The 16758-nt window shown below is 40.4% G+C and overlaps 3 protein-coding genes across 3 annotated transcripts; 2 read left to right on the top strand and 1 right to left on the bottom strand.

Moving 5' to 3' along the window:
* Positions 1 to 688: 688 nt before the first annotated feature.
* polr2k (RNA polymerase II, I and III subunit K) lies at positions 689 to 2315 on the bottom strand. The gene is made up of 4 exons (XM_080837565.1): positions 2193 to 2315; positions 1660 to 1729; positions 1454 to 1546; positions 689 to 1019 (listed from the first exon to the last, which is right to left on the bottom strand). The coding sequence occupies exons 2-4, from the start codon at positions 1718 to 1720 to the stop codon at positions 997 to 999; spliced, it is 177 nt and encodes a 58-aa protein (XP_080693691.1). The 5' UTR covers positions 1721 to 1729; positions 2193 to 2315; the 3' UTR covers positions 689 to 996.
* A 166-nt stretch (positions 2316 to 2481) lies between these two features.
* stk3 (serine/threonine kinase 3) lies at positions 2482 to 11892 on the top strand. Its single transcript, XM_080838121.1, has 11 exons — positions 2482 to 2630; positions 3057 to 3137; positions 3223 to 3351; positions 3452 to 3566; positions 3670 to 3834; positions 4402 to 4569; positions 4978 to 5115; positions 5300 to 5425; positions 5623 to 5824; positions 6066 to 6238; positions 10060 to 11892. Exons 1-11 carry the CDS (start codon positions 2608 to 2610, stop codon positions 10216 to 10218), a joined length of 1479 nt encoding a protein of 492 aa, XP_080694247.1. The 5' UTR covers positions 2482 to 2607; the 3' UTR covers positions 10219 to 11892.
* A 447-nt stretch (positions 11893 to 12339) lies between these two features.
* Positions 12340 to 15842, top strand: LOC308363998 (2-iminobutanoate/2-iminopropanoate deaminase-like). Its single transcript, XM_080836930.1, has 6 exons — positions 12340 to 12431; positions 13678 to 13783; positions 14050 to 14104; positions 14212 to 14280; positions 15449 to 15504; positions 15631 to 15842. The coding sequence occupies exons 1-6, from the start codon at positions 12367 to 12369 to the stop codon at positions 15688 to 15690; spliced, it is 411 nt and encodes a 136-aa protein (XP_080693056.1). The 5' UTR covers positions 12340 to 12366; the 3' UTR covers positions 15691 to 15842.
* The last annotated feature ends 916 nt before the right edge of the window (positions 15843 to 16758 follow it).

Genomic DNA, 16758 nt, shown 5'->3' with positions numbered 1-16758 from the left:
GGAATCTACCGAACCCTGGCAGAATGTGAAGGCAGTCTACAGTGGGTATCTTCATCTACTCTCATTGGCTGGAGAGCTGCTACGGATAAAATGACAGGTTTCAGATGACGAGAGAGTGATGGGTGAGTCAATAATGGTAAAAAAAAAAACTATAAATAAAAACAATTAAATTCAACAATTAAACATGATATCAATGCAAAAAAATGTAAATGACCATAACAGGAATTTGTGTTTGAAGTGTAGATCTTTGGGAACAAAAACAAACAAGCTTTCATTAAAGCAACAGTATATAGGAATGTACCACATTTTAAGGTATGGGACACTGGTCTTGGTATGATATTCAAATTCCTTTTGATGGTATATGGTCATGTGAAGGACAGATGAAACACACCTGCCGTTCCCACAAACCATCATCATCACATAGTGGTCTAGGATGGCACACCCCGCGAAAATGCATGAAGAGCTATTACACAACTTTGCCAACTATCACCAAAAGACCCCAGATAGCATGCTAGCCAGATTTTTCTCAGTTCTAACTGTGCTGCTGTTTGCAAGATTTCTGCCTTAACCCCAAATATATCACACTATTAGACATAGGGCCAAACACCAAGTTGTAAAACAAATAAGCTCAAACATCATTTTGGGATGAAGACTCATTCGACTCATAATTAAGTTGAAAAATAAGACATTTTATTGGCTTTGCAAGTTACAGCACAGTCCTTCAGATGTGTGGTTGACAAGGAACAATCCAGATGCATTCTTATTCTAACTGATTGGACAAAAATGATAAACTGCAATGTTTATATGTATGCTTAATCGAAGTGTAAAGCAGATGTTTCATATCATTTTATTCACCATTCATTGAATTTTTTGCCAAACACAGTCCTTATAGAAACTGTACATTTCAGCCACTTTGTTTTACAAAAGCTGTACATGTTAGACAACTAAAATACAACATAGGGTACACGTGGGGGTGGAGTGGGAAGGGGAGTCAGTTCATCGTGCATCAAACACCACCACTGAAGAGACAGAGTTAAGGATGTCATTGGTGCAATCGCAGGAACATTTACAAACATTCAATAATTCTGCATCATAAATTACAACGTTTTCAATGTGGTCTGGAATCTCCACAAATGCGATGTTCCAGGTCAAGGCCTGCATATGTTTATCTTAACCATTTTCCTTTTTTGTCTCTATGCATATTACCTAACCTCAAGTTGTGGAGAGGATAGAGATAAACCTTGATATGAGTTGTGCCCAGGCCTTCTATCAAACATTATTTTTTCTATCACACATAGTATTTGAAGTAACTCACACAGTATTTTTTTCTGTTTCCTAAACTAAGGAAACAAATGGTAGTGCTAATGTCGGTAGTTGCCAAGAATTCATAGTCACTTAATGAAATAAATACTTAACTGAACACAGAACCCACAAGCAAATCATGAAAGGATACATCTCTTCGTTCTCTTCTTGTACATTATTCTGTAACCGCACTCTCTGCATCTGATGGGGTCTCTGGCCTTGATCTCGTTTTCAGTGTGGCATTCTGATTGGAGAGAAGACGTGTCAGCAGCTAAATACAGGATATAGTCTGAGCACACGAAGAGCTTCAATAGCCTATATGGCGTTCAATTGGCACTTAATCACAAACATGATTACCTCCACAGATGTATATCATGGGCTGTTGTTTCGGTGGTTGTACCTCTTTCTGAGGATCCATGATTAACGTCTAAAAACAATAATATGTATGTATAAATTATCTACAAAGACATAAGACACATTCATAAACATTCGACAACGTAAAAGAAAGCAAGAAGCAAAATAACGTTTGAGGTAATACAGCTTTAACAAGGACAACAATCGATGACATCGCCGGCTAACACGAGCTATGCCACTTAACTAGTGCACTACAGACCCAAGTATGCATTAATGTTACGCTTCCTGTACCTTCACATTTTAAAAAAAAATAGTAAAAGAGGGTTAAAATCTGAGATCAGTGTTATCTGTTACCCTATCATGCCCCCTTTGATAGTGGTAACGTATTCAAAGTTGACTTGCTAACGTTAGCCAGCAAAATTGTTGTTGACTTCGACTAAGACACATCTAGCTGCATAAATGATTAGGTAGGCTAAGTGAGGCTATACATTCATACATAAATCACTGAATCACTCCCATAAAAAAGCATTACTCACCACTTACAACAATGTACCACTTTTTTTTTTTTTTTTTACAATTTACAAAGTACAATGTATTGTGATGGATCGGACCATTCCAGCAAAAACGCATGTAGTCCGTTGTAGCACCTTCCAACAAAGTACTCAGTGATTGGTTGCGGGCCTGGAACTAGCATGCGCTGCAGAAGTCACATATGTCATACTCCAAAACAGAAGATGGCAGCATACACACACCTCTCTGGAAAACGCGGAAAATGATTCCACGTAGATCGCTGTGCTCTGTGGTCAGAAAGAAGAAAAAGACTAATGCGAAACTCGGTCACCAAAACAGCTATCTTTTCAGAACTATTGGACAACTTAAAATGAGTTGTAATTAAGTATTATTACACTAAATTTGCAAATTTGAGTTACCGAAGCACTCTGTATTTCAGACATGGAGCAACCTGCGCCCAAAAGGTAAAGAAACTGGATTAATATTGGTTAGGGAACTGGCTAGCTAGCTAGCATCATCGCTAGTCAACTTGGTTTTTCCCAGTTAGCTTACATTAGCCATGTATGCTGGTGTAAACATGAGTATCTTGTACTAATGCAGTACCGAATTGCAAGTTGCTACTTAGCGTTTCAAGTTATAGATTACACATTTAAAAACAGTTTTGATTGAAGAAAAATATATAAGAATTGACAACAAGTTATGATCACCGTTACTCCCACATCAATGAATACATCAGGAACGGGCTGTTGTTATGTACCTTGGGCCGTCTATAAAGTTGTATGGAAGAAGTGTAATAAGGTCTAGCTAATCTCATGTGAACTATGTATTATACAAATGGTATAAAACGTTTTTACATGCCGAATTAACCCAATATTAATGTTCCTTGGTAGCAAATTGAAGAAGTTGAGCGAAGACAGTTTAACCAAACAACCAGAAGAAGTCTTTGATGTTCTCGAAAAGCTCGGCGAGGGGTAAGACTGACAAATTAAAATTACGTTGACCGTTCATCTTGTGAATTGGTGTTCTCACTCAATGTCTAACTTATGTGCTGCTCAGGTCATATGGCAGTGTGTTTAAAGCCATCCATAAGGAGTCCGGGCAGGTGGTGGCTATCAAGCAGGTGCCTGTGGAGTCCGATCTGCAGGAGATTATCAAAGAAATCTCTATTATGCAACAATGTGACAGGTAGGTGCTTCAGCCCCTACTCTCCCTAATGGCCTATTTGCTAATGTAAATATCATGCCATACTCATGACCCCTACTCTCTGTGACATCTCTTTTTTCAGTCCTTATGTAGTGAAATACTATGGCAGTTATTTTAAAAACACAGACCTGTGGATTGTCATGGAATATTGCGGAGCTGGGTCTGTTTCCGACATCATCAGATTGCGCAACAAAACGGTATGGTTATTGCAGCAGAAGATGGTAGTAGATTTTATTTGGGTTGTGCTTAGTGCCTATGAAAACTATGATAATCATCCTGCCTTACTTATGTCATTAACAGCTTACTGAAGATGAGATCGCCACCATCCTCAAGTCCACCTTGAAGGGCCTTGAATATCTGCATTTCATGAGGAAGATCCACAGAGACATAAAAGCTGGCAACATTCTCCTGAACACAGAGGGCCATGCCAAACTGGCAGATTTTGGAGTGGCTGGACAACTCACAGTGCGTTGATTTGAGTAACCAAATTGCATTTTTTTTGGAAGTCTGTTGTAATTGACCAGTTACATTCTCACTGGATGTCCATAATACCAGTAACAGGACTGTGTCTGTTGTACTGTACTTTTGGAAACAAATAGGAGCAGGTTTGGGAAACTGCATGAAGAGCACAGTGAGGGCATATCTCCAGCTGTACTTTATGGTCCTCAGTAGGAACAAGTCACTTAGACATTTTAGTTATCAGTTTGACCCATTGCCATAAGTTGTCCCTTCTTCCCCATTACTTCTGTTGTCTGTCATGTTGCAAAGCTCATTGTGTAAAAAGAACACCTAGTTTGTATTTATTCAGATTGATCAGTTTGCCAGCAGATGACTTACGAACTTCAAACTGGCTTCTTATACTGCGTCCAGATCCTGGCAAAGCATGCAGAAGTTAGAAGCGCCAATCCCCACCAGTTAGCAGCAATTATTTTGCACACTGTTAAACGGTGTACTGGTCAACTATGGAACCCAAATGCCTTATTCTCTGTGCTGTACCATGCTTATTTTGGCTGATCTGTTTTTGTGCCTCAGGACACCATGGCCAAAAGGAACACAGTGATTGGCACTCCATTTTGGATGGCACCAGAGGTGATTCAAGAGATTGGCTACAACTGCGTGGCAGACATCTGGTCCCTGGGCATCACCTCCATAGAGATGGCTGAGGGGAAGCCACCCTATGCAGACATCCACCCCATGAGGGTAAGTTTAGGAAACCTAGTACAACCTTACCTCCTGAGTCTATTGAAAGCAAACCATTCACTTTTCACTTTAGATGTACAGTTCACTGCTGCAGAAAAGGTCTTTAAAGACGTTTATAGTTCTATGATTAGTACTAAGTATGAAAGCATATTGACCAATCGTATCGCTCCATCTTTTACAGAAAACTGTTTGCCGTTATTTGATATATTTATTGATTTTGCGGATGCTGTTGATCTGACTGACTGGACTGTGTGTGAAACTGTGAAAATGAGAAAATAAAATTACAATAAAATGTAAGTCACTTTTATCCAAAGCGACTTGGACACCCTGCTGAACTGGTGAATCGAGCCCATTGGTGACACTAACCACCACACCCACAACAAACCTTTTTTTTTTTGGCAATACCAGGCTATTTTCATGATTCCTACAAATCCACCACCGACTTTCCGTAAACCAGAGCTGTGGACGGACGATTTCACAGACTTTGTGAAGAAGTGCCTGGTGAAGAACCCAGAGCACAGAGCCACGGCTACACAGCTCCTTCAGGTGAGTCTGGCCGCCTCCAAGCTACCCACATAGCTTCATATCTACATAGCAGAGATGATACAGAGAGGGTTGAGCTGCAACCTTAAGCAGCCATTTCGGCAAGTCACAGCTCAGCAGCTTAATTCCACAGCGCTCATCCTCTGTGCCAGCTGTTTCACCCCTTTCTCTTTTGTCCCGTGTCCAGCACCCGTTCATCAACAAGGCCAAGCCAGTGAGCATCCTGCGTGATCTCATCACAGAGGCCATGGACATGAAGGCCAAGAGGCAGCAGGAGCAGCAGAGAGAGCTGGAGGAGGAGGAGGACAACTCGGTATGAGCACGTTGGGTGTTTGTGTTTGTTTGGGTGTTTCAAATAGCTTTTGTTGGCTTGAGCCCAGCCTATGGAGGCCCTATTTAGTGTGTTTGTGAGGGCTTGTATTTTTTCTATTTGAGTGTGTCTTGTTTACTGTTTTTGTCAATGTGCTACTCTCAATTGTGTAGCATTGTGTCCCTCCATGCCATCTGTAGGAAGAGGAAGTGGAGGTGGACTCGCACACCATGGTGAAGACAGGCTCTGAGGGGGCGGGCACCATGCGAGCGACGGGCACCATGAGTGACGGGGCACAGACCATGATCGAACATGGCAGCACCATGCTGGAGTCGGACCTGGGCACCATGGTGATCAACAGCGATGATGAGGAGGAGGAAGAGGACGTTGGCTCCATGAGGAGTAGGTTCCATAGGCACTCTAAATACTATTCTAGAATGGTAGCTAGTGAGTGTCCTGAAATGGCACACTATCCAACGTATACAATGTACAAAAACTGAGCCTCGACCTAGCGTTTGACATTTTTGTGTTTGAAAATGGAAAAAAGCCTCCAACCGTAGTTTCCCTGCTATGTTTATAATCTGCACTTCAAGGCTGGAAGGTGGTAACATTTTTTTTTGTTATTATTATTTTTCTTCTTCAGGAAATGCTACCAACCAACAAGCAGGGCGGCCGTCCTTCATGGACTACTTTGACAAGCAGGACTCAAACAAGGCACAGGAGAATTACAACCATAACCAACAAGACCCGTACCTTATCCCCAAGACCTCCTTCCCTGAAAGCTGGAAAGTGCCCCAAGATGGAGACTTTGATTTTGTAAGTACATCTGTTAGTATAGATTATAAAACAATTGGGTTCTATCGAGTTATTAACTCTTTCTGATTGGACAAGAGACGTTCAAGAAGTTGGAATATCTCAGGACAACCCAACTTGGACTTTTCACAGCTAATAATAAATCACTCCACGATGAAACATTCTATAGCTCGTTTATGATAACCGTTAATTCAAAGTTCTTATAATACCAAACCAAGACATTGACAATGGAACTATTTTTTGTTGCGGAGAAACAACGGCGAATTTTTTTTTTTTAAATCAATGACTTTGTGTTTAAATGTTAATTGGTTGACTATAACATTGTTTTATAAAAGCAATATAGTATGTTGCCCCATATACAGCCGCGGAAAAAATTAAGAGACCACTTCAAAATTATCAGTTTCTCTGGTTTTACTATTTATTGGTATGTGTTAAAGTAAAATGTACATTTTAGTTTTATTCTATAACCTACTGGCAACATTCCTACCAAATTTCAAATAAAAATATTGTCATTTAGATAATTTATTTGCAGAAAAATGACAATTGCAGGGATTAAAGCATTCCGGCACCGTGCCGGATTTCCGGCGTGTGGCGTTTGGCTGCGGAAAAAAAGTCTAATATAATTATATATATATATTTTTTTTTAACACACGTCTCGATATCATCACCATTACTTTCGAGTTTATGAGTTCGTCTGCCAATGATATGAAAGGAGCACAACTTTCAGGCGCTCAAAATAACATTATTAGCCAATCAGAAGTAGATTGGGGCGGGTCTTGTGAAAATGTGCTTTCAGCACCGGCTTTTCTATATGGCTCTGCCTTATGCTACGTAGAGACAAACGTAGAGATACTGTCACACCGAAGCAGAGTAAATTCAAGAATCCTTGGGATGATGCCCTCCTAGTTGATAAAGGATTGAAAAATACATGGCGCTGGGCATGGATAGAAGAGATGGGGAAGGACGGTAAGCCTTTTGGTAGCGAGTGTAAGAAGTTAAGAGAAGCAGGTGCTCTCTTGAGCTCAAGAAAGCTTCTGTATGCAACTAGCGGGGGAAAAGTGCTTCCAGTGCTTCCACTTCATCACCCGCTCATAGAGCAGTTCGCGCTATCCAACACACAACGCTTTTACAACCACATCAGATGTACCAGCATCAATAACTTGACCGTTAATGTGCCCTGAAATACGCTTGTGTACGTTCATCGCAGAACACAATCTGTCTTCCAGGCTCGCCCAACCCCTGTTGAATTTATGCCAAAAAATCGCTGAAGTCAAAATTGCTTTGAATAAACTGTCAATATCCAATCAGCATGCCAGCTATTTTAACACATGGCATAACACCAGAGTCCAAAAGACGTATTTCGGAAAAGCTAAAAAACGGCATGTTTTTCTTAAATGTCGACAAATTCACCAACAACAACATAGACAATGTCCTCGTTCGTTTTTTGGATGAAGATGACAATGCATTCAAAACGTAACACTTGCCAGGCAGGAACATGAATATAGCCAATGCCTCAGCACTTACTGCTAGAATAAAATATGTACATTTTAATTTACGATTATTTCTTTTGAACAAAGTAATTATGGAACTGTTGCAATATAAATCCACAGTATTATCTACACTGTTGCACTTCAACGGTTTAAAAAGTGCATCACTGTCCTTTTTCATAGATCCTCAATGAAATGGTTGCAAATCAAATCTTCTTCCACTGACTGAATTTCACATACCCTTATAACATGTCACCTTATGATTGTAGGTCATCTTGAAATCTTCCAAGGACAAAGCTTAGCAGCAAAACTTGATATCAAGAGAAATCGTAAATGCTACATGTGTTAGTACCATATTGTAGTGAGGTGGAGTACTATTGCTGACCTTCTTGGGATTGCAGTTTCAAAAGTCCCACCATAATCTGCCATCATTCATTTCTAAATGTTTTTTTTTTTTTTTTTTGACCCTGTAAATGTGTGCACCACCGGACCACACACCCCCTCGCACTCAACCACATTCAAAAAAAGTTCAGGCACAGGATTTTTTTTTGCTTTAAACCCTGCAATTGGTCAAAATAGCAAAAAAGATGCAGTGTCTTCAGATCTCGAATAATGCAAAGAAAACAAGCTCATATTCATTTTTAAACTACACAATACTAATGCTTTAACTTAGGAAGAGTTCAGAAATCAATATTAGGTGGAATAACCTTGATTTAAAATCACAACTTTCATGTGTCTTGGCATGCTCTCCACCAGTCTTTCACATTGACGTTGGGTGACTTTATGCTACTCCTGGCGCAAGAATTCAAGCAGCTCGGCTTCTTTTCATGGCTTGTGACCATCCATCTTCCTCTTGATCACATTTCAGAGGTTTTTTATGGGATTCAGGTCTCGAAATTGGGCTGGCCATGACAGGGTCCTGATCTGGTGGTACTCCATCCACACCTTTACTGGCCTGGCTGTGTGGCATGGAGCATTGCCCTGCTGGAAAAAACACTTCTCAGAGTTGGGGAACATTGTCAGAGCAAAAGGAAGCAAGTTTTTCTTCCGGGACAACGTTGTACTTTGCCTGGCTGAGGTTTGTAAAAGACCATAAGGGTTGAACCAAAGCGGACTGGAGGGTCTTCTAGTTCGTCTTCTCTGATGAGTCCAATTTTCAGGTTTGCCCAACACATGGTCGTCTGATGGTTAGACGGAGACCTGGAGAGGCATACAAGCCACAGAGTCTTGCACCTACTGTGAAATTGGACTCATCAGAGAAGACGAACTTAGAAGAACCTCCAGTCCGCTTTTTTCAATCCTTATGGTCTTTTACAAACCTCAGCCAGGCAAAGTACAACGTTGTCCCGGAAGAAAAACTTGCTTCCTTTTGCTCTGACAATGTTCCCCAACTCTGAGAAGTGTTTTTTCCAGCAGGGCAATGCTCCATGCCACACAGCCAGGCCAGTAAAGGTGTGGATGGAGTACCACCAGATCAGGACCCTGTCATGGCCAGCCCAATTTCGAGACCTGAATCCCATAAAAAACCTCTGAAATGTGATCAAGAGGAAGATGGATGGTCACAAGCCATGAAAAGAAGCCGAGCTGCTTGAATTCTTGCGCCAGGAGTAGCATAAAGTCACCCAACGTCAATGTGAAAGACTGGTGGAGAGCATGCCAAGACACATGAAAGTTGTGATTTTAAATCAAGGTTATTCCACCTAATATTGATTTCTGAACTCTTCCTAAGTTAAAGCATTAGTATTGTGTAGTTTAAAAATGAATATGAGCTTGTTTTCTTTGCATTATTCGAGATCTGAAGACACTGCATCTTTTTTGCTATTTTGACCAATTGTCATTTTTCTGCAAATAAATGATCTAAATGACAATATTTTTATTTGAAATTTGGCAGGAATGTTGCCAGTAGGTTATAGAATAAAACAGAAATGTACATTTTACTTTAACACATACCAATAAATAGTAAAACCAGAGAAACTGATAATTTTGAAGTGGTCTCTTAATTTTTTCCGCGGCTGTATATATTGATTCTGTTGTTTTGTTCCATTTCCATGGTAACAAATGGAATACCATGCACTTCCATTCTTACTAGTCATCGCTCTGTATCTCTGTTGTGTTTGCGTGTGTGTGTTTTTGGTTGGTCTGCTAGCTACATAATATCCACATATTTTTCATTGTGTGCCAGCATTGCTCACCTTTTCCTCACGTCTTTATGTGTCTGTTTGTGTGTGTGCACGTGCACGCACGCCTTTGTGTGTGTGTGTGTGTGTGTGTGTGTGTGTGTGTGTGTGTGTGTGTGTGTGTGTGTGTGTGTGTGTGTGTGTGTGTGTGTCTCTACAGTTGAAAAACCTGGACTATGAGGAGCTGCAGCTGCGTTTGAGCGCACTCGACCCGATGATGGAGAGGGAGATCGAGGAGTTGCGCCAGCGCTACACGGCCAAACGCCAGCCCATCCTCGACGCCATGGATGCAAAGAAACGCCGCCAGCAGAACTTCTAGGCCAGACGCTGAGGAAGAGAAAAGAAGCAGACTCCTCCCGATCATCATCACCACCAGCTCATCAGAGCGTCCCAGGACCCAGAGGACTCTGCTCAGTGGAGTCTGCCTTCACATCTTCATAATTTTTTGTTGAGGGGGGATTTCTGTGACTGACTACTTCAGGTCATATTTTGCTAATTCACTTTATGAAAACAATTGTATTGTATGATATAGTTATTGTTGTAATATACCTTATCATGTTATTTCCCCTCCGTGAATCTACATTGGACATGACCTGCTATAGCAATACCCATTAGGCCTTCCATAGAAACCATATAACTGACAAAAGAAGGAAAGGCTTTTGTGATTTGACCTACCTACGCTAAGAACATTACTGCACAGGGGAAAGGGAATATCTGCAAAAAAGATCATCGGATAATATTGTAAATTTTAGTATCTTTTTACCACTGATGAAATATTTTGAGAAATGACTTCTCAACCAAAGACAATCACATGAAGAGAATGCCTTAGACTTTTCTGACGCTGTTGCGCTGCTCTGTTTGTAATGTAAATCTATTCCAAGTAATATTAACCACTTTAGTGGCATCATGTATTCATCTTAAGACACCAAGAAGTGGACAGATAACCGTTCTACTCTATGACTTGACTGCAGCTGCAAGGAGAAACTGAAGAACTCACCAATAGAAATGCCCTTCAAGGCCTAATATCAAAGTCTGGCCATTTCTGTTTACATCTTCTTGAATGTGAATAGATGATTATTGTTTGTGTTTTGATTTCTTGCTTACGTGGTTTGCTGAGAGGATCTTACCGTTGAATGTTTTAAATCAGAATGTTTAATTTCCAGTGTGTACCTCTTGAAGTAGATTCTGGACCTTTCTCTTTTGCTTGGTGAGTCCTGTTCTCCTGAACCTCTGGATTCCACCAACTCTCTCAGGGGCCCATAGAACACGAATACCCACTCTGCAAAGTTGGTATGGCCCAATCTGTCTTACTCTCACTTCAGTACTGGGAGATGTGTAAGAACATGTTCCTCTATTTATTTTGCTGACTTTACTGTCAGTAAGAAACTGAACAGACTTCCACGTTCCAGTCATACATGGCATGTTTTGGTGGTGTAGTCACCAAATGTTCAGTTTCTTGATTAAATGTAGGCTTTGCTGATGATTGTTTAGTCCAGGGAGGGACCAGAGTTCTTGTTATGTCTTTCCAGTTGTAGCCAAGGGTAGGGGCAGAAACACAAGGACACACTTCCCCAGAAATCTGTTTACTGAGCTTCGACCAGAACATGTAGTATGGGTGTTTCTAAGCAAGCCTGTGCTAGTTGGCTCTGTGTGTTGTCTGCGCTATTTGGCTGTCGCAAAGATTTGAAGGATGAGAATTATTTTAATATGTTGGACAGCATTAAATGTAAACCACAGGGCCCCCTAAAACCAGTTTTAGTTATACCACTTTCCTTTTACTTTCTGCTTTGGTGTTGCTAACAGTTAGCATGCACAGCACACCTACATGAAAGTGCATAGCTGCCTTATTTAGCTGTCTGCATTTGTGTTAACAAGTGTCGTTTTTGTTCCTTTTATCTGACAAGTACAACTTTTTCTTACAGAAAACTAATTTATTGTTCATATGTAATATTTTACCATGTTTTGTAACACCTACCTAGTATGGATTTCATGAATAAAGGTCAATACTAAATAACCCTAAATAAAACAGCATCGTTATCATTCATTTTGATGGGCTATCAGTGGAACGTAGGTGATAGTCTCCTAATCTACAGAGTCCATTAAAATTCACCATAAATCATCATCTTTTAAATGGTCTTCAGCAACACCTGTTGTCACCGTAATGACTGAATAAAGAAACCCTTTAAACTGGGTGTTGCATTAGGCTAGTAGTCTTAAATAAGTGGGGATGGTCATAGTTAATTAATTTATGTTTCACTTCATGACAAATGTATGGCGAATGTACGGGGTATAAGGAATGTCTTATGTATGGGGTGAATTTCTTCCAGATGCGCCAGTTTATCGGTTATTACGGTAAAAGAAAACTTGAGTAACAGCTGTAAGAACTGTCTCAAGAACTCCTTTAGCCTTGCTACTATCTTTCCTTTCCAGCGCCGTTATTCTTGAACCACAGGGGATAAGGACCAGCATGGCAGCAACAGTTAGAAGGATAATCCATACAGATACGGCTCCAGCAGCCATTGGACCGTACAGGTAGGCTACATCGATAATGATTGAGTTGATACATTTTTCAGTACACTTGGCATTAATTAGGTTAACGTTACTCATTTAGTCTTTTAGGGCCTTCGCCTTTTGTCAGTGGACAGTGGACAAAACACATGATCGTCCTCAAACGTATACATATTCGTTTTAAACGGGTTTTTGAACCTTTCTGTGAGAGATGAGTATAGCAGCAGTAGGCACAAAGGCACTGAAATCCTTTTACTGTCTGAAATCAAACATTTACTACGGCCATCATTGTCTGTGTATGGGCGGGTCAAATGGTAGGCAGGCTGGGTAGGTAGGCAAAGGGTAAGCTGAGGTGTAGGCAAAGTTAATTTTCAAGTAATCATAGGCTACAATGGATGCTGTACGTAGGAAAATACCATACACACCTAAAGCCCCCATACGGCAGGGAATATACAGGTAGGTCAAGCGACATGCTGAAGGATTTTCATATGGTCTTTTAAATATGCTATCTTTAAAACCCGTTTTATCCGTGTGTGTGCGGTGTGCAGCGAAGAAAACAATGGATATCATTTAAAAGTCAATGCGGAAGTTGGGTGAATCCAATTAATTATTCGAACTACATAATGTGGTGATTAGCCATTGTGCACTTGATGTGAGGGGAGTTGTGGGCTCAGCCAATGGTTGGCGCTGTACGTGCAATGACTGCATGTGCGTGCAACACAGGGAGGAATGGATATCACTATCTGACCAAAGTGCAGTCCTGTCAAAGTTCTCTTTTGGGGTTTCCTATTTTGGTACATTTGATCGCATAGGCCAAAAATGTTTTACTATCTCAGGTGTCCTGATGTTGTTCAAATAAATCTGAATGGCGAGGGGTCAGGTGGAGTTAACTGCAATGTGACGCAGACGGCAGGGAAGCGCATTATCGTGTTCTCCTGCAACAACTCCACCTCATGTAGGCTAATTGCGGAAGTGAAATATGTAGGCTAAATCATTTTATGTATATACTCTTTGTCATGTGTATCTATGCTGATGTATGTAGGCTATGTCTATTGTCTACCCATTATTTGCCTTCTCATGCTTTCCTGAATTTCTCTGTTCCCTCTATCTCTACCCTTTTCTACCCTTTACCCTTTTCTTAGAAACAACGGATGCACATGGAACCACATTCGAGTTGATTCTTGACACTTAGTGGCTGCGGCCTTTGGTGTGGTGCAGCATTGGGTTGATAAAATATGAATTCAATGATTAATGTATGTTCTGTTTGCAGTCAGGCTGTGGTGGTTGACCGGACCATGTACATATCTGGGCAGCTGGGTATGGACACTGCCTCTGGGCAGCTGGTCCCTGGAGGAGTCCAAGCTCAGGCCAAACAGGTGAGACACACCCATGGCATGAGCTACGTAGTGTGGTACAAAAAAAGGGATCTTCACTTTTTCCTATGGAATGACCTTTTAAACCTTCAACATACTACCTACCTTTATGTGTTCTCTGAGGTTATACTCCCACCTAAAACATGCCTATAGCAACAGCAGCTTGTCCAACTTCTTATATAAATATTCACTCAAGAAAATTATAAGAGTGACATTTTTGTCTGTATTTACATTAAGCACTGTAACTGAGGTCTTGTTCCTTCTCTAAGGCACTTACCAACATGGGTGAGATTCTGAAGGCTGCTGGATGTGGCTATGAAAATGGTAAAGTACTTAATATGTTTTAACCATTTTTCAAACATTGCTGTTATGAACATTGTGCCTTTTCATCCCTTGAGAGACCCTCTCACTTTTTTCTTTTGTTTTTGCAGTTGTCAAGACAACTGTCCTGTTGGCTGACATGAACGATTTCAATAATGTCAATGAAGTTTACAAGCAGTGTAAGTACATGAGCCGAACTGTAAACCAAGGAACGCCAGTAGGCCTGCAAGTATTCACTGAGTCTAACCTTCCAGCTGCAGGCAATGGGCTGACTTCTGTTAAGGTCAGGTGGTTAACATAGTATTAGACTGAACATTCTCCATTTAATCTCTCAGAACATTGTCCAATTAAACCTTTGTGTTCCGGAAAAATATGCAAATTATCATAGCTATTTTGTTGCACATACAAATGGATATTTACATGTCTTACATGCTCTACTTACAATTTTCTAGTAATCAAATATATAATATGTCAATTCTGACACTTGTACACAGATTATCTCTCTACATTCCTCAAGTTGACACATTCCCACCAATAAGCCGAGGAACTCTTAACTTTACTACTAACAACAACTAGCTACTACAAGTACTAACACCAGTAGTAGTAAGCATTTTCAATTTGAATGTGGCATTGATTTTCTTTATTTACCTGGGTCTTCACTCCACCAAGGCTACACAGACCCATTTCCTGTAGATGCCTTAACACACATCTGCTCTGTGCACCACCATCAGTGAGTGACTGGGACATGGTGCCCGTGGCATGCTGGGTGTGCAGGTTCAGTGTGTTTATTGACACAGTTCACAGGTGTAACAGTAGCCATGGGTCTGAGTGTAAGGGGACCCAGGGATGTACTATGAAATCTAAGCCTTATCCTCCAGGACCGAGGACTACCTGTCTACCTGTGCAGACTCCAACCGCAGGGAACTTTCCATGACCCAGGCCTCAGAATGTGGCTTTACACAACCTCCAAGCTCATGTCATTTCTGTTATGGCTCTCCCAGTATCTCAAGAGATTAAAAACCAAGAGCATTTCCTGATCAAGGGTCATTATGTTCTTACTGACTTAGCACTGATGGAGCACTACTAACCACAGATGTTTATTGTACCTCACATACAGACATGGTGGTGTCATATTCAGTACCCAAGAAAACTATGCTAATTGGTCTAGATCAGTTGAACTGATGTATCTCATGTGCATGTTAAAGTATTTGTGTCAAACTTAACTTGAATCTAGGAAGGCCACTTGACCTGTCTTTACATTATATATGTACACAGAAAACCTCATGTGGTTAAAACCTAAAGTGCTTATAAACCCCAGAATAAAATTTACACTTTTTCTCTGTCCAGTTTTCAGCAGCAACTTTCCAGCTAGGGCAGCCTATCAGGTCGCTGCCTTGCCAAGAGTAAGTGCCTAGTCCATTTATGGAAGTATATATAAGACATTCTGTTTTTGTGTTTCTTTCGTTGATGTTTGTTATCACTGCTAAAGTATCGTTCTGTGACCTCCCTGTCTTTCCCCTTCTGTGCAGGGTGGTCTCGTGGAGATTGAAGCGGTGGCTGTCGTGGGACCCATCACTCAGGCGTCCTGACTAGCCGGCCCAAACATGCATAAATTGTAATTAATCCAAAAATGGAACTAATATGAGATTGTGGAAGTACATCCCACTTTACCCGAGTCGGCCAAAATGTTTGTCTGCCAACTGTTGTTTTTTTCCATAAAGGCAAAACATTGTATGACTAATGGTCTTCTATCTTGTCATATTGTTTTACCTTACATCTAACAAACATATTTACATGTAGTTTATGTTTATTCTCCGAAAGAGCAGGGGCCAGAACTACAAAGCAGAATTTTGGGGTTAGCGAGGTCACTTCTATGGAGGACCAAACCTGCCATATTTACAAATGAATGAATAAATAAATAAATGTCCACATCCATGCATTTAGACAGAAATAAATGGATAAATGTATTAATTAATGCACAATTGTCAATCAATAGTTACTTATAATTTACATTTACGTATGTATTTATTTATTCATTCATATATTTATTCATACATTCATTAATTCATTCATTCATTCATTCATTTATTCATTCATTTATTTATTCATTCATTTATTCATTCATTCATTTATTTATTCATTCATTCGTTGTTCCCAATATGATAATGAGAGGAGGCCAGTAGGCGTGGAAACTGACGTGGAAACTGACGTTCAGACCTTTTGCGATCAATCCAGAGCCTTGATGATACTGATTTAATGTCTTTGTATCAGATCGCCATGTTATTACTCTCAGGTTGTGCTTATGCATACCATGGGATACTCAGGAGTAGGCTTCCCATTCACAAAATTCTACAAAGATTTAAATATATAAAGTTATTAATGGCCTTTTGGGACGTTTTGTTCAACATTGATGTATTGTGTTGAGCTCCTGGCAAATAGGTGGCGTTTGCTATCGCTAGTAGCTAGGAGGATAGCTCAGACTGCAATTTTTCAAACAGTAACATTAGCATTTTGACGGTAACATTAACATTTTGATTTTAACATTAACACATTTGTTGGAGAGACTAGATATGTACTTCTGATGGTAATAATACTAGTTGCCATGAACCACAACTGTTAGGGGATGTTCTCTCAACAAGATAGTTAGTCATCATAAC

The sequence above is a fragment of the Sprattus sprattus genome (assembly GCF_963457725.1).
Source record: "Sprattus sprattus genome assembly, chromosome: 4".
In the NCBI taxonomy this organism is placed as follows: domain Eukaryota; kingdom Metazoa; phylum Chordata; class Actinopteri; order Clupeiformes; family Clupeidae; genus Sprattus; species Sprattus sprattus.
Note: the sequence above shows the minus strand (reverse complement) of the source record. Positions and strands in the feature narration are given on the sequence as shown.